We start from the raw sequence: 26,261 nt of genomic DNA, 5'->3' as shown, positions 1-26,261 counted from the left end.
TCTGATAAAGATGCAGGATTCCTAATTTTCGCTAATGGTTTGCCAATTGCCGTTTACCAAGAATTGGGAAAATATTGTTGTTCAATACAGCAATTACAAGACTATATGCAAAGACTATATGTAGAATATATGTGTCTAAGAAGGAGCTATATAACTTTAACATGGAAACAGGTATATTATCCGTAACTTGCGCATTTGTTCTTATTGAGTGTATAGCTTTATGGATAGCTTCTGTAGTGAAAAGAGTAAAATTAAAAGATAAGTTTTCGTTCCATGTATTATTTTTGTAAAAGTAGATTTTTTCATATATATATATTGCTTTCATCTCTTGACCACTACCAACTTAGTTTTTCCTTAAAGCACCCTACTTAATTCTAAGCAGATATATGTATGTATGAGATTATAGGACTTGTTGAATTGTCTCAATTTTTCTTTTGCGGTTTGGTTTGATAAATAATTATCAAATGTAATGACGTATCCATATACGAAGGTCCCCTGGAACAAACAACATCTTTTAATAAATATCATTAGTCATGCCGAAAATGGTATATCCACTGGATATCCGTACAGGTTACCGGATACTCTGTAATGTACTTGGACATTTCATGGATATGCACTGGAAGGTCTGTGCTATCTGGAGTAATAATAAAACACAAATTTGAGTATTTTTCAATTAAAAAAAAAAAAGGTCAAGTTCGTACGTGGCCCAGCTGATCCACATCTTTATTTAAAATAAAATATGCCTGAAATTTGACGTTAATTAACGAGCAAACAACATGACCATACATTCAAATTATTTAGCGCAATTAAAGCGATTGTCCCCTACAAATAATAAATCTTGGAATTTTGGTTTTACGTCAAATAACATCAAAATCATGTCGTTTTTTCAGTAGAATTCGACCAGGAAACCCATTTTAAATCTGGTAATGACATAGAAGCAATAAAAAAAAACCACCTCGCATCGTCCGCAGGCTTAGTTGATATTCTTCGCGGGTATGAATGAGCAATTTTGCGGGTATTACCTAATGTTTTACATACATAGAAATTACCTTTTCTTACATATTATGTAGGGGTCAGGCGGCTTATTGTGGCCATTTTTGGCGGAAAGTGTGACGGTCATCCGGGACATCCTTGAACTTCGAGGGACCTTTTAGGCGACAGGACGATCATCGCATATTTTATTGTTTATATACTTACATTTTGGCTAATAGTTATGGCATTTTTTTAGTTATTAAATTTATGCCCCCAGTTGGTCCCATCAATTAGCTCAAAAAAAGTCTTGATATTTTTAACTTTCCCGATTCTATATACACATATATAGGGGGGATATTTACCTTGATTATTTGAAATTGGGCCAAGAAACGGGCCAAAGCGGGGTTTCAGATGCAGCACACATTCCAAAATAACAGTTGAAAACGTCGAGTTTTAAGGTGGAATTTTTGGTTACAATTTTAACATGAGTGCAGTGTGTCTGGCACGGAAGAGGAGACTTTACTCACAAAGTACCATGGCGGATAGAATTATGGAGTTTTCTAGAAGAGTTGGTATTGTATATCATTTTGCTTTCTTAGTGGCACAATATGTTCACGTGTGACATTATAATAATTATTTGCATTAGTAATAAAAAGGAAAGGATTATTAAGTACACACAAAACGACCAAAACATTATTTATACATATAAGTGCAAAAAGAAGCTGGAAAGCAATAAAAATATTCTTACTTTAATAGGTATATACATTACGTAAATTACACAATAATTAAAGTGATAAGTAAGGGGTTCTCTTGCCCTACAAGAAAATTTAGCACCAAACCATAAAATTCGGCAACACTAATTTTACCTAATTAATTGATTGAAGATTTTGATTTAAAAGAAAGTAGTTTGTACAAACGATAGACATTATATGAAAAACTGCGTTCATACATAGACGTTTTATGCCAAAGAGGCACTATTAACCCTCCATATCTAAGACTTAGACTGTGTACAATGTATATCCCTCCCAAAGAATACATTCTATATTATTATCGTTAAATATAAATTTATTCAACGATTTTTTAGTCAAAGTATATTAATTAAATTGTAGAATGTACGTATATCATATACGATTCTGTTTACAAAATTTTGACATTTAAAAAAATTGATATGGGATTTACATATCTAGTTTTTAAACTCGACTATTAGACCTTAAATATTTGGTGAAATTCATCTGAAAAATCACCGTTTTTCGTCCATATTATTCAATCTAATAAGTGCTGTTTTTATACTAAATATTTATTTATAAAATTATAACAAATTTAAATAAAGAGTGTTATTAAATTAAATATTGAATATAGTTATATTTTCTGCAAAAACATTGTTTTTTATCAACAAAACTCTTACCCCCCCACCCACCCCAAACATTTACCCGGTAAGTAATTCTTTTGAAAAATCACCGTTTTTTGTCCATAATATCCGATCTAAGAGCACTGTTTTTGTATAAAATATGTATTAATATATAAATATATAGTTATATCAAATTTTAATAAATAAATTGTGTTATTAGATTAGATATTAACGACTTAATTAACCAGCTATTATTCGTGCGTATTATTTTGGAAAACAATGATTTTTCAAAAGAATTCCTTACTGGTAAGCTGTGTGGGGCGGGTGGGGGGAGCAAGGGTAGGATTAATGCAAAAACGTTTTTTTACTGATTGTTGCTTATTCAAAATAAATGATTAAAATGGTTGAATAAAAACAGCAAATATTGAGTATTTGGTACCTTGGCTTGTGGAACAAGAAACGACAGAATATTTCAAACGTTTTATCAAAAAATTTACAAACAATGTTAGAACCATGACGGAATGTTCCCAGAATGATCAGAGACTGATTATATTATACATTTAGCATATTTGATTGTCATTTTTGAAATCTTATCAATATATAACAGATATATTGATGACTAAATTGGACATAAGATTTCTTGGAATATATGTGCGACAAAATCAATATATAGATTATATGCAACCATTTATTGGAATAATTTATTGTATTTAGGTTATATCACAGATTTTCGATATTGGTGACTCCTACTTGCTGCTACTTCACATTTAAAATAACGAAATTATTTATTTTTTAAATGAAAGCTTTAAATCTGCAATTTTACGTACATGTTCGATTATGCATGTTAATTGCGACAAACTTAAAATTTGAAATTGATCCCTCTATTTATATTTTTGCCGATTTTAATATATGATAGCGTTTTTATCTTTTGGTTAGGTGTGAATTAAAACACTCGATGCACACAAGCTTAATGGATCAATGCATAGTTTTCCAAAACATTACCATTGTTTATAATAAGAGCTCAGAGATTAATAGATTGAACCTCAGCTCCTAGGTATATAAAAAATCCTCAAGTAAATTATTTTATTTAAAACTTATTGAACTTAAATTAAATTAAGTATATCGAACGGTATCGTTACAGATTTAATATTTCTTTTAAATACGTGAATAAGTCTATTTTCTTCTTCTTTTCAATTGTTGAGCGTGTGAGATAAAAATTTCTAAATTGATTTTTGCTATAAGTGACGTAATACCCAATATAATAAGTAACTAATTATCGTAAAATAAAAATCATATTCACCATAATATTAACAAGAGTTCAAATCGCAGAGTTTTTGAACACAGTTTGAGTTTCCAAATTATTGGTGTTATTAAAGCTCCAAATATTTCACCACCAAACCTGAAGTTGTAATATTTTCTTAATAACAATAATTGATAGTTCGAGGACCCAAAAAATATTATAATCTCAATAAATTTAAAATGTAATAACTGTACCAAACAAGCGACAATAACCAACCACAAGATGCGAACAATATTAATTTAAAAATTAATGAAAGCAACGGTACTACACACCGCTTCGCAATTTGAAATTGCCCGACTAATCTACACCTCAACTTAAACTATAAGTGCTATAGTAATTTACAGTTTGTTATCAACAAGCAACTATTTAGTTCCCTCCTCGATATTGTATTATTAGAGAGAAGGATAAATGAAACCATTAAAGTGCGGTTTAGTACCCCATCGTCGCCCCGGTGGCGACACCACTCGACAAAATAAATATCTATGAAAATTTATTAAAAAAAAAAAAAAACTCTTGGTTTATTCTTGCTAATCACTCGAGTGTTTCAAGTACATTTGTTTAAAAAATTATTCGGTTTTTGTGTACCTTTCTGGTTTGTATTCGTATATAGTTTGATTGATATTGAGCCGCGGACCATTGACATAAATTAGAGGATAATCGAGACCGCGCCTCTAGAATTTCAAATTTTTCGTAACAGTGCCCATTATTTGTTGATAATGAATAGTGATGATGAAAGAATGATGATGATAATACGTGTTGATCAGTGGAAAAAATCATTTTTGTCATCATCAGTTGGTGGTCGGACTTTTTAGGATCAACGTGTTGGTGAATTTTTGTATATAGTAAAATATCAGGTAAGGTGCGGGGTTAAGCATACTGCCCCCCTGATATGTACTAGCATATTTTAAGAAATTTATATTTTTAAGGAGTGTGTTAGCTTTTCTCTAAATGGTAAATTTGACAAGTGAAAATTATTTAATTTTCGGCATATTGTTTAAAAAGTCATTCCCTGAATTATGTACTCAATATATATAAGAAGCATTCATTGTTCTTGTTTCATATTTCACATATTTTAGAAGTGCGCTTATTAATAAAAGAAACGCAATAAAAAATAATATTTTAATTAATTTTCAACAGTGTATTTACCAGCCAAAAATAAGAAGTTTTTCTCTCGAACTCGTTTCGTTTTCTAGATACAGAGTGTAAAAGTTATTTTTTTTTTGTTATGAAAATCTGCTTTTGTATGTATCTGTTACTTAGGCAAAGTTAAATTTCGAAAAGAAATTAGATGAATGTCAATAATCGATGCGAATGTATTATTTGTTTTAATAGGGCCAGCCAGGCACAGATTTTAATTTTTTTCCTGGAAACAAAGCTCGATACGAGTAAGGGTCAAGAGGCAAGAAAGTTACATTATTGACCGCTTAATATAAAAAAATAAAACAAATTGTCAAAAAAGCGGTGGCGTACCATAATTTTACCTATAAGTATCGAGTAGGAGGCCCCCTGAAACGCCACTGGAATTAATAAATCTATTTTATTCCCACCAAAGGAGGGCCTTTAAGTAAAGTAAAGTAAAGTAAAGTTTATTCATGCTTATGAAAAAAAAATTTCTTACAATCGTCACAAGTAGATAAATACATATTAAAAAATTAATTGACTTAAAAATTATTAAAGTTTTTCATTGCAAATTAAAATCCTTATCTAAAATATTAAAAAAATAACACCCAAGATACAATTTCACAAATACTAAATAAAATAATCACAATTTACAAACACTGTAAATGTTTGTCTCTTGGTTTAATGATCATTTAAAGTAAATGCGCGAAACCTTGCATTTCTTAAACTCCTTGTATAGCAATAATAAATGTCTAGAACTTGCAGAACAGGTCAAAATCTTTAGAAGAAGGTATAGGGAAGAAATTATATCTGCAAAAAGGGTGGCAAACTCTCAATATATACTACAGGCTGATAATAGAATGAAAGCTGCTCGGCAGATTGTAAATGGCCAAAGAAAGAAGGTGAATAGTGAGCAGCCCGTGGGCCTTACTGCGTCCGAGTTCAATACATTTTTTTCAGGTATAGCTGAGGAAACTCTCAAGAAGATTCCACTGGCCACGGTCCCTGCTGAATCATTTATGGATCAGGCCTGCCTGTCGGGTATCCCTGTGGGAGGGTTTTCTTTTAGTGAAGTGACGTATATACAAGTTAGAGATGCTATAAGTAATTTAAAAAATAAATATTCTAGAGAACATTATATGTATATGGAATGAATGTCCCTCTTCTAAAACAATAAAAAGAGCATTTAATATATCCTTTAACAAAGCTTTTAAATTTATGTATAAGGGAAGGCCTCTACCCAAGTGGCTTTAAAATTCAAAAGATCATACCAACATTTAAAAAAGGAGATGACTTGAATAATTACCGTCCAGTACCTTTGATTCCAATATTATCGAAGGTTTTTGAGCTACTTTTAAAAAATCAACTTTATATCTATTTGAACAAAATTAAATCCTCAAAAACTTTCAGTATGGGTTTAGGAAAAAGCAATCGACTGTTAAGGCTATACTGGATCTTCTGATATATGTGGTTGAGGGCTTTGAAATGGGATCCCATGTTGGGGCAATTTTCTGTGACCTTTCAAAGGCCTTCGACTGCATATCCCATAGGATCTTTCTGAGCAAGCTTAAACTTTATGGTCTGATCCCGCCCAGTTTATCACTTCTTGAAACTTATCTTGTTGGACGTGTACAGAAAACCTGTTCGGGTGGAGCTTTATCAGAAGAATGCAAAATAACTCATGGGGTGTCACAGGGTTCTATTTTGGGGCCACTCCTCTTTATTATTTATGTCAATGATATCGACAAGTCAATTGAGTCTAGGCTGCTGCTGTTTGCTGACGACACTACAGCTCTTTGCAGGAGTACTAGTTTGCAAGAACTGGAGCTGATGCTGGTGGAGGTGAAGTCAGATTTGGGCAAGTGGTTCAGTGCAAATAGACTTAGCCTATATGTCAACAAAACGGAGGAAGTCCTATTCTGTTTGAGAAATTCAGAGGGTACCAATGTTAAGAGTTCGGAGGAGGTGAGATTCTTGGGTGTTCACTTAGATCCTACTATGATATTTGATAAGCATGTGGAGTTCATTGCAAATAAATTGGCAAAACAAATATTTCTTTTAAAACGCTTAAAAGGCACAGTAAATAAGGATGTTTTCTTAATGGTTTACCATGCGCTAATACAGCCCACCTGCAGTTATGGTCTCTTGGCTTGGGGTCATGCACCTCAAGCTAGGAGAATCTTTAAACTGCAGAGAAATGCTCTGAGGGTTGTCGAGGGTCTGCGTTTCAGGGCCGATGTGAGAGACTCTTTCAAAAAACTTAAAATTCTTACACTTCCATCACGGTATATCTTTGAATGTCTAATATATACAAAAAATAATTTAGATAAAAATATACCCAGAGATCAGAAATTCATACTCACAGCACTCGACAAGTAGATTTCCTGGAAATGCACTTTCTAAGACTCAATAAATCTCGTATCTCAACTACTTATTATGCCCCAAGCTTTTTTAATAAACTTCCTAATAATATTAAAGCTCTAAATGAAAAACTCTTTGCTGCCTCAGTAAAAAAATTACTTGCTGATAGAGCCTTCTATAGCTCTGATGAGTATCTACAAGCTACGACATTTTATGACGACATATAAGCCTACCAAATTTTATTTAAATCGGCTAAAAGAATTTTGAATAATAGATAAAAATCCGATTTTATAAAAAAACTTTTACACTTTGTATCTAGAAAACGAAGCAAGTTAGGACATACGTTTATATGAAAAAAGTTCTTATTTTTGGCTGGTAAATACGCCCTTGAAATCTTTGCACTCAATTTTAAATCACCCTGTATATAAGCCCTGAGGATCGTTAAATCTAAGTCGAAATATAAGCCAAAAAAGGGATTTCCTTGAATCAACTGGTTCTAATAATATTTCAGAGTAATTACATTAAAAAGTTTTAAATTTTAACCAATAGAACCCAAGATAGGTACTTAATTGTCAAGGAGAGACAAAGTCTTTTGTTTCATATAAGCACTTCTGGAATAAGAATTCCATTATCATGACTTGTGGTTCATGGATTTTAGTCATTTCTTCAAAAATAAGTAAAAAACTCTTCAGAGTAGTCCATAAATAAATAATTTTAATCACTGCAATACAAGATATTCACTTGTCAACTAGAGACAAGGTTTCTTACTTCTTATAGGCACCCAAGGAATAAAAATCTCAATATCATGACTTTCCGTTGATAGGTTTCAGTAATTTCTTCAAATATGACTAAAAAGGTCTTCAGAATAGTTAAAAAATCAGTAACTTTTAAATTTTGACGACTAGAACCCAAGATATTCACTTGATATGATAATTTTGGAATCCCTTTTTGGACTGATTAAAATCATTGTTTTTTAGTGAAAGTTGTTACATAAAGTCATAAAAATATAGATAGATAAGGCCCTTTTTTTCAATTACTTCTCCCGCCACACCGAATCCCGATAAGATATTCTCAAGTGATTTTCCTATTCTCTCGAAATTTGTCATTATTCATATCTCACCATAGCTTGACAACAGTTTAAAACAACAACAAAAAAAATGTTAAGTGACGATGGTGAAAAGCAGCCACTTTTAATTATAAACAATCGTCTCTCGATCTCTTCCGATAGCGAACCAGAGGAACCTTTTAAAGTGCGATCATCATTATGACGGTGCATTTCGAAAATCTATTTTAACATTATCGACGATTTTTAGATCAAGAGGCATCACAGGATGTCAAAGAAACAATGGCTAGTGCTACTGTGTTTATACGTCATGTATTTGTTAGCTGGGGCGGCCATTTTCTTTTATGTGGAGGCCAAGGAGGAACATAGGATCGCGGTAGCGGAGCAGGAAGAACGAAAAAAATTAGAAAGTAAGTATTCATTCATTCATTCATTCAATTACTATAATAAGGTACATTAGAAGGGCATTTACAGGGCATTCAAAACATAAGCTATAAAATATATACATAATCCTTATCACAATGGATTATATTTACGAAAACTGAATATGAACTTAATCAACATTTTTCAAGGAACACTTTCAGTTATTAAACTCACCAATGCAAGGCATCCTGAAGAGGTCAATATCTATAGGAACAGAATTCGGTAATTTAGGAGGATCTTGAAATGAATCAGTTTAGGCCCAGATTAGTGCGTTTATAGGGTTGATTAAAAGTTTGAACATATCTCGTTTGCTTTGTTGGAACAGTAAGTGAAGAGATCTATCGTCATAAAGAAAACCCTTTAGAGGTTTAATATTAAACTTAAAGGTACCTGTTCAATTCTATGAATATGACAAGTATAAGCGGGATTCTATATAGAGGTACAGTATTTAATAATAGGCCTTATTAAGAAACAATTTATTTGTCTTACAAAATCTACAGTACAACGCTTTACAAATCCTAACATCCTTGGATATCATTTTATCAGTGTTATCTCCAAAAGATAGTCCCTCTAAGAGGTGCCTTCTAGTAATAGAGGGCATTTCACTGAGGAATTATTGATTTTATACAGGAATATCAAATTGTTTTTCTTCTTTGAGAAAGTGGCACTTAAATGTTTGCAATTTCATGGTATTACATTGACACCACAGCTCCAGTCTTTCTAAATCAACCTGCAGTCGGTAGCATTCATAAAGAGGTGACACAGGCATAAAGCACTTAAAAATCTTGAGTAAAGAAAACACTTAGAAATGTCGTTGATAAAGACATTAAACAAAAGAGAATCCCTGAGGATGCAGTGATTTCTTCTAGATTTGAAATTGTATACCATTACTATTCGAGTGCAATCTTTAAGGTAATTCTGAATCCACATCAACATACTACTGCCAATATCAGCAGTTTCCAATTTCTGAATTAAAATAGTATGATTGGCCATGTCGAAGGCCTTAGAGAAGTCGGTATACAGTGTGATTGACGACCGATGGTATGTTAGCCGTATATGGAAAAAACCGATAATGCTCCATCGGTCTAAAATATTTTCAGCACTGCAGCATTGCTGCTTATATAGACAAATGAATAAAAATTCTTCATTTACTAAAATGGAGAAAAGTCTATTTTTTATATTCACCCCCTTATATTAAATTTTTTATTCTAATAGACAGCTAAAATACTTTCAATTTTATTTTGTAAATTACTTAGACAACTATGAAAATGTAGTTTTAGTTATAGTATTACCATTATGTTTTATAATAAACTTAATTTAAAAAAAATAGAAACAATATCATTAACTACTCAAATAAAGTTTTGATGAGCCTATTATTTTCAATGGACAATGTGCTGAAATCATAGCAAGAACAGGTAGAAACTTTAACATATTGTATCTAGATTTACAACCAATGGATATAAAAAGCTTATTTATACTACAAAATACTTCGTTAGTTATACGTAAAAATAACAAAAAAAAGTATTATTATAGGAAATTTTATAAATGACTCGCTAATTTCGCTTTCATTTAGCTGTTCAAAACAGTTGTGTACACCCTTTTCTTTATATTACCCCCACAAATAAAAATCAAGGGGTGTCAGATCTGGCGATCTCGCCGGCCAATCTCATGGTCCCATAGGCCTAAACCATCTATCATCAAACATGTCGCACAGTTCTCTTGTTACACTATCTCGACAGTACAAGTACGATCATCTTGCGATGGCAGATTTTTCAAAAAATTACTTATAACACTTCTTAAAATTTCTAAAAAATTGGCCCGGATGTTTAGTCTTTATCAATATGGATCAAAATGTTTTTACAGAATTCCACCCTTCTGTGATAGTCTTGTGGTTAAAGCCTGAACTTTGGCGAACTTGTACGGATGCATTTTATGATTGGCTAATATTTTTTTAGTTGAATAATGAGACAAACCTAAATCATCCTTAGCACTTCTAATTAAAGCTCGTGGATACGCAATAAAATATGTTAATACATTCATAATCGGGTTTTCATTTAGAGTCATAATTAACAAAATTATTCTGACACCTTGACAAATTTTCAGAAAAATGTTACGTTCCGTTTTCCATATATGGCTAATGTGCCATTGGGCGTCAATCACTCTGTGTACTGCATACACCTTACCCAAACAATCCAAAACCTCAGACAGATAATCAACGATAATTAAGAGCAGTAGATTTTCATCTGAGTAGCCCATATTGTTCCTTCAAGACAATAAAATCGATAAAGATAAAGTCCAGTGCAACGATATATTAGAATGGTCACCCGTCAAAACACCAGCATTTTACTTCTCAAACAATGTAAATAGAAGGTGGATGACATTGTTTGGCAGGTGGAATGCTGGTGTTTTGACGGGTGGACCATTCTAATATATCGTTGCACTGGACTTTACAGTGACAATTTTTTTAGATAACTTAGGAATGGTGGCTAAGTTTAGGTAATATACTGGCCTATGGCTCGTAATATCGGATATTGGAGTTAAACAGCTGACCTTCCAAGATTTAGAAAATATTACAGTTGAAAATAATTTATTGAAAACAACGTGTACAGGTCGAGAGAATATAAAACTGCAACATTATAACAAACCTGGAGGTACTACATCAGGACGAGGGTATACAGGGTGGCCATTTGAAAACGAAGCAGAGCCTATTTTGGGTCCCTCAGAACATTTGCGAAAAAATCCTCGGACCTGTCAATTTTTGATTCAAGGGGGAACCATTTTTTTGGTAGTTTCGCCCCCCTGAGGGCAAAGCCTTAGCGGGGGTGACAAGGGCCCCCAAAATTTTAAATAGAACGGGGGGTCGAGTGATACCTTATTTGGAAGGTATTTTTATGTGGATTATAACCCTAAAGTTTTAAATCGTTACTATTTGCCTAGTCGATACAGGGGCTAATAAAAGTTACAAAAAAATGTTAAAAAGTATAATTTTAAATAAAGGGCTTAAAGATAAAATCAATCAAGTAAATGTTCAAAATGTTGGCCTTCGACTTCCATACAATAATATAGGTTTTGTTCAAACCTTTCCCGTACATTTTGCAAAATTTCTGGGGTGATTTGACGACATTCATCAATTATTCTTTGTCGCAAATGGTCTAGCGATGTTGGCTGACTAGCATAAATTTTAGTTTTTAAATGGCCCCATAAAAAAAAATCTAACGGGCTTAAGTCCGGGGAACGAAGAGGCTATTCAATGGCTCATCTTCTTCCAATCCATTGTCCTGAAAACGTTTGGTCCAACTATTGACGAACCCTTGCAGCATAGTGGGGTGGCGCCCCATCTTGCTGAAATACTAGACGATTTTCCAAGTACTCGTTGTTATTTTCTAGTATCTCCACTAATGCTGGATGAATTGTATTTTTTAATAACTCCAGGTACATCTCTCCTGTTAAATTGCCAGGTAAAAAAAGGGGCCTACGATATGTTTACCAAAAATGCCAGCCCAAACATTTAATTTTTTCAGGATGTTATGTATGCACTTCACGAAATATTCTGGGATTTGAATCAGCCCAATAGCGACAGTTGTGACAATTCACAGTACCGTTTAGGAAAAAGGAGCATTCTTCAGAAAAACATACATTAAATAGAAAGTGTGGATCGTTAGCGGCTTGTTCAGATATAGTTTCACAAAATTGTACTCGCCTATCAAAATCGTCATCGTTTAGTTCTTGTACGAGATGCATTTTGTACGGATGAAACTTGTTTTTTTTGCTGCTTTTCTTAATACCAGACACGGTTGATAACTTCTTTGTGCTCAGTGTAGGATCTTGCACAATATGGCCTAAAATAGCTACTTCTGAGCTTCATTCACCACTGGATTATCCATTTCGTACTTTTTATTAGCCACAGACCCAGTTTCCCTTAATTTTTGAACTAATTCCAAAATGTACTTGCGATGGACCTGTCGATTAGGGTCTTAAAGAGCTGGGCAGTTCTATTAGCATTTTCATTGTTCGCAAAGAAAAGAGAAATTATTTCAACTCTTTCAGCAAGTGAATAAACCATTATCACACTCAATGTTGTAACTAACTAACTTTAAAGGGCTATTTGTTTGACACACTATGATCTGACAGCAGTAATTGACAACCACTATTAAACTTCAAAATGTTGCTATAATAACAGTCTCAACAATAACCAAGAGTTCCCTTGCAGAATTGGCCTAGATACCTACGGGTATTAAAAAAAAAAAAACAGAAAGTACGGTTTACAATGTAGGAAAACAAATTTTTTTATATTTATTTAAGTGCTAAAATGTTTTTGTAACTTTTATTAGCCCCTGTATCGAATAGGCAAATAGTAACGATTTAAAACTTTAGGGTTATAATCCCGACCCCCTGTTCCATTTAAAATTTTGGGGCTTTGCCCTCAGGGGGGCGAAACTACCAAAAAAATGGTTCCCCCTTGAATCAAAAAGTGACGGGTCCGAGGAATTTTTCGCAAATGTTCTGAGGGACCCAAAATAGGCTCTGTTTCGTTTTCAAATGGCCACCCTGTATATGTATACCCTATTAGTATCTGCAATAAGGTAGTATTAGCAAAAGTAGTAAACTATCATGATAAACTAACTACTATTTTTCTAAGTCGTGACATACTAGAAAAGTGAAATATTTCAAAACAAGCATATCAAAAGTGTCATGGCATTTTACAAAATATGGTATTTCCCAAAAAAAAAACCGTTGAACGAAGCCACTGTTATAGGTATTTTAAAATTTAAAAGCATGTCTGTTATCACCATCAGGCATTTTTTGTTTATTTGCGCACTTAATTATTTACATATTTGCGTAAAAACTTCCTCGTATGACAATTACAATGGAAATGTTTACTCCCTCAAGAAGATAAAACATTTCTAAACAAATGTGCGGCTATTCAATTAGTCAATTAAACGAACTCTAGATTCAATTTACGTTCGATCGTCAACGGTAACCGCATTTATGAATTGTTTCGAGGTAGTCCTTAAAATCCGTATATATAAAATTTGAATGGAATTTAAAAAACTATAGTGGGCTAGTAGATCAACTTTATACAATTTGTCCTAATGAAAAAAAAAACCTTTAAATGATTTATTAATTTCTATCTAATATAACCATATTAAGACATCAGTACCAGACGTTTAACAACATAATAAATTTCTAAACATCTCACTAAATAACGCTTATAGCCATGTGTAAAATTCTTGTAAACCATTTAAGGACATTCCATAAACGACATTGAGGATCAAACGTTTCAAGATTCGTAATCTAGTTCACCGTGTACCATTAGAAGAGGTTCTTTTTACACTTTAGATGTTGTTCGTCTTGCTTATACCTCTTTTATCCATGGCTGTTATATAATTTGTTCATAAAATAATACATTTACTTTATTTATAAACATCTTTTGTAAGTAGTAAAGAAATAATCCATAGTCGCAGTGGAGTCGTAGATTAAGGTAAAATGAAAATCCTTCAGTCTTCCTCCACTTATTTATTAAACATCTTTCAGTTTTTATAATTCCCGACATGTTTCGGACACAACGGCGTTCATCAGGGGATAAAAAGATTTGAGTCTATGAAAAAAAAACCTTTATTAATTATTATTTATTTACATTCTATTAAGAAGTAGAGGGAGACTGTATGTATAGGATTTGCATTTTACCTTAATCTTTTATAAGTGTTAGGACTAAAAAAAAAATAAAAATATATTATGATTTTTTTTTAATTTTAAAGATAAAAACTAAACAAAAAAATTAAATTGGCAACTACAGGGATCGAACTTATGTAGTAGGGTTCATAGTCCAAAGTCTTACCACTGGGGCTAAAAAGGCGTTCGTCGCCAACAAATACGAGGGCGGGTCAATAAGTCCGTGACTTTTTGAATTTCCCGCCCTTTAATGGAAATGGCAACTCTGCTCCTGTCAACAGAGAACTGTCAGTTGACGCCTGTCAAAATTTAAACAAGCTGCGTCATTTAGTTTGTGTTTGACAGCTGTTGATAGCAGATTACCACTCGTTTTGACAAGTAAATGGAAAAAAGTGAATTTCGTGTGCTCATTAAGCATTATTTTTCACGGAAAAAAACCATCACTCAAACCAAGGCTAAGCTTGATAAATATTATGGGGACTCTGCACCATCCATTTCCATGGTAAAGAAGTGGTTTACTGAATTTCGATGTGGCTGTACAAGCACGGAAGATGCCGAACATTCTGGACGTCCAGTCGAGGTCTCTACATCAAAAACAATCGAAAAAATTCACGATATGGTTTTAGCCGATCGAAGATTGAAAGTGAGAGAGATTGTGGAAGCCATAGGCATCTCACACATTTTAATTTTGAATGGTCATTTGGGTATGAGATAGCTTTCCGCAAGATGGGTGCCGCGTTTGCTCACAATCGACCACAAACGCAACCTTGTGACAATTTCCCAGGAGTGTTTGGCGTTATTCCACCGCAATATGGACGAATTTTTGCGTCGTTTCGTCACCGTGGACGAAACGTGGATCCACCACAACACGCCGGAGACCCAAACAGCAGTCAAAACAGTGGATTTCTCGGGGTGAATCGGCGCCCAAGAAGGCAAAGGTGGGTTTGTCAGCCAATAAAGTCATGGCGACCGTTTTTTGAGATGCACGCGGTATAATCCACATTGACTATCTTCAATAGGGGAAAACAATCAATGGAGAATATTATACCAACTTATTGGATAGATTCAATGAGGAGCTGAAAGAAAAAAGACCACATTTGGCCAAAACAAAAGTTCTTTTCCACCAGGACAATGCAAGGGTCCACACATGTGCAGTTTCCATGGCAAAAATCCATGAATTAGGTTATGAATTAATTCCTCATCCGCCCTATTCTCCAGATTTAGCCCCCAGTGACTATTTCCTATTCCCAAACTTAAAGAAATGGCTCGGCGGAAAGAGATTTGACTCCAACGACGAAATCATCTCTCAAACGAATGCCTATTTTGATGACCTCGACAAATCATATTTTTCCGAAGGGATAAAAAAATTGGAGAAACGTTGAACTAAGTGTATGGAACTCAAAGGAGACTATGTTGGAAAATAAAATAACTTTTTATATAAAAACCTGTCTTTTATCCAAAAAGTCACGGACTTATTGACCCGCCCTCGTATTAAACTTAATAAAACCAAAGGTAGGTCATAGGGGAAAGGTCTCTATATTGGACCACCTAACAAAATACCTCTATAAAATGAAATTTTGTAAACCAAATTGTAACAAAAAAATTGTACATAACTTTAGGCCTGTTATAAATGTATAGAGCTTCCAAAACAGGCTAAAACCTGTTCCTGTGGTTAGCAAAAAAAAAACAAATCAAAATAGAGTCATTGGTCCAATTTAGGATACTGGTTTCCTATTTTGAACCGCAAGTTCCCTAAATTGGACCATGTCTATGTTTTTTTTAATTTTAAATGAAAAAACGTTTATTAAACTATTCAAATACAGTACAAAACTAAATGTAATTCTGAGATTAATTTACTAATATATATATATAGGTCTAAAATATTGAGTATATAAATGAAAAAAATCAGTCACTGTCAGACTCGCAGTTTATACATTCATAGAACTCAGTATTGCGACCAGTGGTGCACTTTAATTGTGCCCACTTCTTACACAAAACACAGCGTATCCACTCTTCCCCTGGACCAGATTGCAAAAATGGAGAAAGGCAAACGAGGCAAAGGCACTCTTCGTCTTCCAATTCCGATTCACTTGATGACTTTTGCGGTAAACGGCGTTTTCCCTTATCAGATTTAGATGTCCCTTGAAGGTCGCATTTGAAGAAGAAAATACCTTTTTAACGGTTTGAGAAGGTGCCACTTTCTTATGTTGTTTTTCTTCAAGGGCATCCTTGTAAGGGCTACTAGTTATTATTGTCATAGAATTGGAAGCTGCTGTGCGCGATTTTCGCTTTAAAATTGGTAGAGGAGATATTTTAGAAATGGATTTCCTTTTTTGGGGCGATATCTGAGGATATGGAGGCATGTTGGGATAGGCTGTTGATGTTAGTAGAAGTACTCTGGGACATTTCGTTTACAGAAGAGGTAATGTTGTCTTTTGGCGCATTTGTAGGCTAGATGTTCACATTGAAAAGGCAAACAAAATCACTGTCATCAAACATATTTTGATCTAAAGGGCATATGCCGCATTTCGCAAATCCGCTTATAGCATTTCCCACTGATGCAGCTTTTGCAGATGCTTCTCCCAGTAATCTTGATACCTGAAATTGCGTAATATTTTGGCGCACGAAGCCATTTATCTGCTGCTTGATTGTAATATAAACTAAAGGGCTTAAAGAATGAGACGTCACAGGGTTGCAACCTGTGCGGAGTGTGTGCTGGTAGTGACAACATGATGATTCCATTATCCCTTGCTAAAGTTATGGCTTCTAAATTTTTTGTATGGGTCGTATGTCCATCCATTATAAAAAGTATTTTGTTATTTTTAGATGGCTTCGCAAATATAATGAAATGCCTCAGCAATTTTGCGAATAATTCACTCGTCATCCTGCTGTTTCTGGAGGTGCGCCTTCGTTGAGTTCATCTTTGAATCTTAGTCGCTTGAATATAAGCATCGGTGGGACTTACATACCAGCAGCATTAATGCAGCAAACACATGCATCGTGTTTACTCCATGTTCTCCGCTTGTAAGAGATCCTATTTGATGCTTACCCTTCTGTCCAATTATTTTTTGCGGTCTCTGGACTGTAGAAAGGCCGGTCTCATCGACATTATATATCTCCGACGGACTTATGTTTATCGTAAAGAGCAGTGAGGCAATTAAAAAAAGCTTCAACTTTTTCCTTGCTGAACCCTACGGCCCTCGCCGCTGAAGTTGCCTCCGGCTGGCGAAGCGATAGCTCTTTGTGTCTAGACATAAAACAATAATACCACTTTTTGCCCGCTCGTCCATTTTTAAACGTGTGCGGAATTCCATTCGCTTCGGCGACATCGTATGCGAGTTTCCTTAAATCACTACGAGTGATTCTAAACAGACTTCTCTCAAGCTCTAGAACATGCTTTACTACTTAGAACATTGAAAGGCCTGAAAATTTTGCAAAATGTTAAAAATGTGTGTCTTAAAACATGATTTATAAAGAAATCTATAATATTATATTAATAAAATATTTAATTTCCATAAAAATGCTTTGACAAAAATGCTGCCTTTCATTAGGACCTTCCTCTAATGAAGTTCATTAAAAAAAACACATAAATAGCTCATAAATGGTAATATTACTTATACTCAAACTCTTTAATTATTAATTAATAAAAAATTATCAGGTAAATATTTGTTGACGACGTCACTGGTAAAGAGTGCTTGTATCTGTGACATCAACAATGCGATCGAGCGGCGTTGCGATGCCATTACCGTTTTCTCGTTTCTTCGTACTTTATTTTCATTTACTTAACTTATATTGACTTCGATATAGAGTATCTTATCAAATTTATTTTTAAAAAATGCTTGATATTTTATTAAAGGGGAGCAGTAGTATTGTTTTGTGCCTTTGGAAACAACTGAAAATTTTTATGATATTATAAAGTGATTTTTGCCATTTCTCTATAAGCACTTGGCATCATTGCATCAGAGATGTTGCAAGCAAACAAACCTGCCCATAGTTCCACGGCATGCTACTTCTAGCCTTTCAATGTTCTAAGCTTTACTATCTCTTCCTTATTTTCTGGTGGAAGATCTGCGGCTCGTCCAATTTTTTTTTCACTTCTATGAACATGTTTGATTTTGTCGTCAATTCTGCGTTTTAAAGTTGCCTTCGGTATTTTATACCTTCTAGCTATTTCGTTTAAACCTATACGTCCATTTTGATGGGCAATTAAGGCTTGTTTCATATCTTCCTCGTTCCATTTTCCATATTTTCCACGTTGTGACATATTTACCTTGAGGATAAACAAATGCTTCATTTGAACCGGTCCAAAATAAGAATTATTAAGTGGTTCAATTTAGGATACTATAACCTCACTTCAAAATAGTCGTTTTTAAAACGGTTTTGTCGTGAAAAACAGGCAAACTATTAGGCGAAATAATAGGTGACAACATGTTTTAAATGTATACATAGGCAGATGACAAAGCTACTCACCAGTAAAAAAATAAATCCCTAAGAAGCTAACAGCAAAATTACATCAGCCAGCACGAAAACATAATACATGTTATTTCCCCAATTATCCGAACTGTACAGATCTCTTGTTTTGGGCTGTGGCTAGCAAATATATAAGCTATATCTACCGGCCAACAAATGGCGCCTGGCACAGTTTATATTCGGATAAAGGCGATGGTCCAATTTAAGAGCCGGTCCAAAATAGGGACCTCTCCCCTATATTTTGTTATGTATAATTTAAAAATCAAAAAAATTAGAAAAAAATAAAATATTCAGTTTTTATTAAAAAATAAGAAAAAGTTAATTGACGACCGCAGGAACCGAACCCTAGTCGATTTTGATAGAGTGGAAAAATAGGTGTGTAAGTAATCCATATACACTGACTGATTACGTGAATGAATATTCTAGAGGTGCCACCCCGGTATATTTTTCTATATTACAAAAGTACAATTATTAACAAATTAAATTAAATACACAGGTACTTGAAGAAATCAATACACACGATCACATAATGTGATATTAATTACTTGACCTCTATCAGAGTTTATCATTATTCGAGGTAATTTACAAAACACTTCAGCGCTCATGTGCAAATTTAAATATTTACTGATTGTTATCACATATTTTTTTTCTGTCTAAAACTTGAAGTAAGTGTTCATTTTTATAGATCTGTCATGGTTTCTATGTAAGTTTAACCTGCAAATAACCTTTTAGAAATCGATTTTAGATCGATAAATAAATTAGCACCTTATATTAAACAATTTTCAGGTTCGCACTAATAAATCAAATCAATTTAATAAAAGCGTATATACTATGGTGCAAATTGATAAGTCAATACACTAATTTGTCATTAATTTAAAATGTTCCATTTTACTATATAGTTTATTGGTAGAACTGTATTTTTTGTTTGTTCAATTAAAATTATTCTAATTTGAAATATGATGCTTTTTACAGTTCTACTAAAGGAGCATTTTCATGGCAACTACTCAGTAAGAAAATACCTATTTTCCAGTTTATCACAATATTGTGGTAAGACTCTGGATATCAACATGAGCGACGACCCATATTCGTACAAATGGGACTTTTACCATTCACTGTTCTTTGTGATAACTGTTGTTAGTACCATAGGTAAGCAACCTATTCTATAAAAGTCTGTAAGGCGTAAGCTTAAAATTTTCTATAGGTTATGGCAATCTGGCCCCAACCACCATGTTAACCAGGATTTTTATGATTTTTTATGGCCTAGTTGGTATACCCATGAACGGTATCGTCATTTACACACTTGGGGATTTCTTTGGAAAATCGGTAACTCATTATATTCAGTTCGTTTTCATCATAAACAGTTCAATTTTTTTGTAGTTTACCAAATTGCACCAACGCTGGAAAAACTCCAAATTGGAAGCGAAAATTGACTACGATATGGCTCGATTTGGATTAATAGGGCAAGTGATCTTATACCTGGTGCCCGGATTCACATTTTTCATATTCCTTCCCTCCACTATTATGACTGTATTCGAAGGATGGGACTATGACGTATCCGTTTATTATTCTTTCGTCTCCTTGACTACTATTGGATTTGGCGATAAAGTTGCTGGTAAGCCAAGACAACATTAGCTCCTAATCAGGGCCGAATCTGGATCAAAATTTTGGAGGGGGGTTAGGCCGGTGACATTTGAGATATTAGGAATAAAAAAAACTTTAATTTATAAATAGGTTTTACTAAAAGAAGTTACCAGTTTAAACTAAAAAACACATTTAACAACGTTAAAATTTTAAAAATTTTAATTATAATAACAACTGAATATTTCTTTGCTTTTCCCTCGCAAAACGATTTAAGACCTCTGCGGTATCAATTATAATATTTCTAGTCTTTTAAACGCCTTAGCGATGAAAATGATCGTTCTGATGAGGCTGTAGATACAGGTAACGTAGACAGAATTTGCAACAGAGTATGAATATTGGGAAACAAAGATGGATTACGTGCTGATAATGCATCAAGAGCATTTTTTGGCCTTTCTGCTTGAGGCAGCTTAATCCATTTTTGTTTCCACAACTATAGTTCTAGGTCCAAAAATTCCTCATATGGTAACAAGTCTTCCATTTTTACTATGTGTGCTTCGCACATATTTGGTACTAGACAATATAACAATGAAAGTGATTTTTTGTGATTTGCAAATCTTGCAGATAGTTCTTCTATAAATTGATCAAAAAAAGGAATTGCAAGTGTGATTCGAAAATATTCCTCTGCAGTAGCTACCATGGCATTAGAACGATTCTGCTGTCGTGAAATTATTCTATAGGTATTTTTATGCATTCTTCATCATCTATAGACTTTATAATAGCTTCAGATTTTTTACAAATATAATTTGAATACTTGATCTATATTCAGTCTCATATTCCTGACCTGACTAATAACAGTATTCACATGCTCAACAGCGCTAAATAGATCAAAATCCACAGTCTGGAGAATTCTGCATAACGGTAGAATAAAAGCAAATAAAGTGGACGCTGTTAACATACTGATAATAAACTCACTGGTCATAATAGCTCGAAGGAACTGCAAAGCTTTTAGAGAAGTTTCGATGTCTCTTACTTGTTTTAGTTCTTCTAATGTTTCAATAATGGGTTTAAAAACTTCAGTAAACCTAATTAGTCCATCATGATTTTCCACCCACCGAGTTTCACACATGGATGTTAACTTACTCTATTTACTATTTGGAACATGTTCTTTAATTTTATTTTTTAATATCTCAATGCGCATAGCTGATATTTTTATAAAATTTGCAATAGATTTTATTGTTCCAATACAATTTCTGATACTCTGAACCTTACAGGAATGGGCAAAAGCTAAATTTAAAGAATGAGCACTACAGTGCACATACAGTGCTTTTCTTTGAAGTCCCCCCCCCCCCCATTTATTTTTTGAACGGGTCAAAAAAATTTTTTGAAACTTGGCATAAGTAAATTGGTCTATAGATACTATTTTTCACTGTAAACTAGGTAGTTGTAAATTCCAAGATGGCGGCTGGGCGACATCTTGAAAAAAAAATTTAAATAGAAAGGGGGGTCGTGTGGTACCTCATTTTAAAGGTCTCAATGAACCAACCCTGAAATATTAGACCCATATCTTAACTCGTTTCAAAATGGCGACCTAATAAAAAAGTATTTTTTTAAATTTTAACGTTTTCCATTTTTATGATTTTTGAATCAGTGTACGAAAATAAATGCGTCACTATTTTATTTTGACATAAAAACGACAGTTCTAAATGTCAAAATAACACATAAGCGCCATCTTGAATAAATGCATTAAATAGAAATCTTGTGTTACCTCATTTAAAAGGTTTTATTGAGTACTTTTAATATTTATTACATGGACTCGGTGGACTCCGTTTTGACCTGTCTAAAAGTAACAGCCGAAAAGAACCCGCTACTTAATGCATTTATTCAAGATGGCGCTTATGTGTTATTTTGACATTTAGAACTGTCGTTTTTATGTCAAAATAAAATAGTGACGCATTTATTTTCGTACACTGATTTTTACCTATTCAAAAATCATAAAAATGTAAAACGTTAAAATAAAAAAAAATACTTTTTTATTAGACCGCCATTTTGAAACGAGTTAAGATATGGGTCTAATATTTCAGGGTTATAAAGTACTCATTGAGACCTTTAAAATGAGGTACCACACGACCCCCCTTTCTATTTAAAATTTTTTCTCAAGATGTCGCCCAGCCGCCATCTTGGAATTTACAGCTACCTAGTTTACAGTGAAAAATAGTATCTATAGACCAATTTACTTATGCCAAGTTTCAAAAATTTTTTTTGACCCGTTCAAAAAATAAATGGCGGGGGGGGACTTCAAAGAAAAGTACTGTATATTGCTGCTGGATATTTTTCTCTAATTATAGCATATACACCTTTAAATTTTTAAAAAGTAAATTAAAAAAAAAAAGAGTTATAGTTACCAGTCGTTTCAATTTTATTTTACGTTATAAATAATCCCCCTTTAGATACGGCCCTGAGCTCCTTTGATTCATTCAATGGCATCTTCTCTTGCAGGTGTCTCTGACTCATATGGCTTCGGCTTCCTCTACACCGTCTACCAATTGTTTCTCCTAGTCTGGATTATCGGCGGTATGGGCTACGTGGTCATGATACTAAGTTTCATCACCAAAGGGATGCACAGCAAACGTATCAAACAAATCGAGCATATGCTCAGCGAAAACCTGAAAAACACCCCGAGAAAAATCCGAGGAGAACTCCGCAGCCTGTTGCACGAACTCCTCTTTATGCGAGTTAAACCAGTTTACAAGGGGGAGTTCGAGTATGTCCCCTCGGCCATCGAGCGTAGTCAAAGTTGTCCCGATCTCACCATGTACAAGGTGGAAAGCCCCAAGACCAAGCGGAGGCAACGAGCCATGTCAGAGTGCGCCTCGAGGATCGTCACTTTGCAACGCGTCCAAAGCGAGAGTGATCTGCAAAGGATCGATAAAGAAAAAACATTCATGTCAAATGAAGATTTGGTGCAACAAACCGAGCTCCTCTTTAAAGTTTGTAACGCTTTAAGTGAGGAGTCTCTGCACCGCATCGATAGCGATACGGGCGGCGGAGTGCACGGTTTCTCTGATAAATCCATTTTGGCCAGTGAGTTTTATCCCATCACCAAAAAACGCAGGGCCATCAGCGACATTCGACCTCCGAGCATGCTAATGCAAAGGGAAACTGTAAACGGAAACACCTGGTATGGAGCTGACGCTGACGAAGCCATTAATGAATACAGGAAAAGGCAGCGGGCCAAGTCAGTGTTCGAATACAAAAAACCGGAGAACCTTTTCAAGAAAATCAGAAATCGATTGCTCTCCCGCGACGAGAGCGGGTTGGATATTGAAAAGCAGAAAATTGCCGAGGCCGCCAAGACAACTCTACCGGATCCTCCTCCGTACATTCGTAGAGATTCGATCCTCTCCAAGTCACCCCAAGAGGAGATCCTCGAGCAAACCTCAATAGCAGACTTTATTAGGGCCATTTCGGCCCTCTCCGGACCTGAAATAACCGACAACATTTCCCCAAGAAGTAGACGACAAGGAATAATATTGTCACCGTCATCCAGAAGGGCCTCGTTCGTGCCAGATTTGGGCCACGCGCATTTAGGAACCCAGAGACGGTTCTCATTGAGGCCCGCCGACGAGTCAACATTAGATCCGATATTAATAAAAAAGAAGGAGAAAAAACGGAAAATTTCCTCGGTATCATTCCAAAACGAGCGAAGAGGTTCACTGTTTTCCGACGGGACCACCAATATACCTCCGACGCTACAGGAAAATGTTCCATTTGGCAGCGTGGATAATCAGCAAGAACCTCCTCACAGACGGTTCTCGGTGAGACCGGTTAATTTGAACGCGACGTTGCAAAGTCCAGTACAAAAACAATTGCAAAAGAGAGATCGGACTGACAGTACCAGCAGTACTAATAAGTGATCCTTATAAATATCAAAAGAGTGAACTGATAAGATCGCAGTAGGATAATAATTATTCACAGGTTGTGATCAATAGTGATCAGCCACAGCAATCGCACAAAGTAAGATTTTATTCGGTTTTGATTGTATAACGACTGTAAAAGAAGTCTGAAGCTTCCTTGGTCTAGTAATTCGATTGGTAAAAAATTCCTCAAGAAAATTTTGTATATTTTTAAGGTTATAATTACTCATTCCAAACTCTGTGATTTATTTTTATAAGTTAGTTTTTAGGTTTAGCTTTAAATCGACTAATATGTCTTCCCGATAAGTATGTATATACAGTATTATAATAGCTTTAGTAATCATTATCAGTCTTTACAATCAATATTTTGTAAATTACATAAACTAAGAAAATACGTCATGATGTGTTTAATTTTAAGTCCTACATTTTTTCAAGCTTTCTTCGTCTAGTTAGTAAGACATAGTTTGGTTAAAGGCACTTGGGCAGTGTTCTGAATTTGGGGTCCTGTAACTTAGAAAATTCTATTTGGATCACTCTATATTCTTAAAAATTATTATTGAGTAATATTTCCTAAAGATAATCTAATTTATATTATAATTTTTACCCGCGTAGTTTTTAAGATATTTGGGTTTAGGTGCTAAAAATATCTTTACGGTGTTTTCTGAAATTGAACCTTAGTAACTTGGAAATTCTTCATTGGATCACTTTATTTTTTTAACAAAATATATTAGGTACTCCTTTCTTCTGTTTTCGAAGGTGATAGACAATGTGTGCAGCAATGTGGAAAGGAAAGTCATCCGTGAAAAGAGTTGGGGGGAAGACACGCCTCTCTCTAGATCCTACACTGTCCTGAGAGTAGAGGCTTCCAGATGTTGGGTACATCGACGCTTGGCTGGCTGAAGATCCCCTGTTTCTGTGAAATGAAAACTTCCTTTTCCGCTAGTGCTGTTCCTTGTGCAGAATCTTGGCTTCTGACCAATGAATATTGTGTCCATTATGCCACGCGTGCTCTGCTATTCCGGATTTGGAAACCTCTCCTCTTTGGGTCCAGCTGCGAAGTTCCTTCGCTCTGACTTCTAGGGGGCGCTTCGTTTCACCTATGTATGAGTCACCGCACTGACGTGGGATCCGGTAGACGCAATTTTTGGTATCTGGTTTGGTCTTTGATACCACGCTTCTGATAGTGGTGCTAGATCTAAAGGCAGTTCTAATATTGTACTTGCTGGCAATGCGTCGGATTTGTTCCGATGTACCCCTAATGTAAAGTCTGGTTGTCGTGGTGGCCTCGTCTCTGATTTAATATGGACGCGTCCTTTGGATGGTCCTACTTATTAGCTTCATTGGATATCCATTCTGTTGTAGGTCTTTGTAGATGGTATCCACTTCAGTCTTGAGATCCTCGTCGCTTCTACAGATGGTTCGAGCTCTATTGTAGAGGGATCTTATGATGCCTACTTTGGTGGTTGCAGGATGGTTGGACTCATAGTCAAGATACTGGCCCGTGTGTGTTGGTTTTCTATAAACTGAAGTTCGTAGATTTCCACCGACCTTTTTACCGAGGACATCTAGGAAAGGTAGAGCTGAGTCCTTCTCTGTCTCCATCGTGAACTTGATTGTTGGTCTGAAGTTGTTGAGGTGAAGCAGAAACTCCTGAAGTGCTTTTTCCTCTTTGTTCCAGATGATGAAGGTGTCGTCCACATATCGAAGCCAGAGCTTAGATTTGCAATGGGAGGCATCTATTGCATGTTCCTCGAACCATACATTCATCAACCAACCAAACATTAAGAAAGGCGTTTCTTGTCAATATTGTAAAACTCAAACGATTCCCAGCAATAATTTTAGAGATATCGAAATTTTAAGCCAGTGAGGTCCAAATACAATGTATGTTATTCAAAGTATTCACTGACTTCAAAGTTCAATATCTTAAGAACAAAGTGGAATATTCTCATGAAATAAAAAGCATTTTATTAAGAGAGGCGTTTCCTGCCAATATCGTAAAACTCAAACGATTCCCAGCAATAATTTTAGAGATATCGA

The 26,261-nt window shown here is 34.6% G+C and overlaps 1 protein-coding gene across 5 annotated transcripts; it reads left to right on the top strand.

Moving 5' to 3' along the window:
• Window positions 1–1,415: 1,415 nt before the first annotated feature.
• On the top strand, window positions 1,416–24,623 carry LOC126737689 (open rectifier potassium channel protein 1). Of its 5 annotated transcripts, none has more exons than XM_050442683.1 (6): window positions 1,416–1,540; window positions 8,414–8,573; window positions 19,702–19,875; window positions 19,931–20,052; window positions 20,107–20,341; window positions 22,807–24,623. In XM_050442683.1, the coding sequence occupies exons 1-6, from the start codon at window positions 1,457–1,459 to the stop codon at window positions 24,222–24,224; spliced, it is 2,193 nt and encodes a 730-aa protein (XP_050298640.1). In that variant the 5' UTR covers window positions 1,416–1,456; the 3' UTR covers window positions 24,225–24,623. The 5 variants fall into 5 exon arrangements, with proteins under 5 accessions (XP_050298640.1, XP_050298643.1, XP_050298641.1 ...); XM_050442684.1 differs by lacking the exon at window positions 1,416–1,540 and adding an exon at window positions 3,993–4,474; XM_050442682.1 differs by lacking the exon at window positions 1,416–1,540 and adding an exon at window positions 8,193–8,350.
• The last annotated feature ends 1,638 nt before the right edge of the window (window positions 24,624–26,261 follow it).

This window comes from Anthonomus grandis, chromosome 6, assembly GCF_022605725.1.
Source record: "Anthonomus grandis grandis chromosome 6, icAntGran1.3, whole genome shotgun sequence".
Lineage (NCBI taxonomy): Eukaryota > Metazoa > Arthropoda > Insecta > Coleoptera > Curculionidae > Anthonomus > Anthonomus grandis.
The sequence above is the reverse complement of the archived record's forward strand: the minus strand, read 5'-3'. Positions and strand labels throughout refer to the sequence as shown.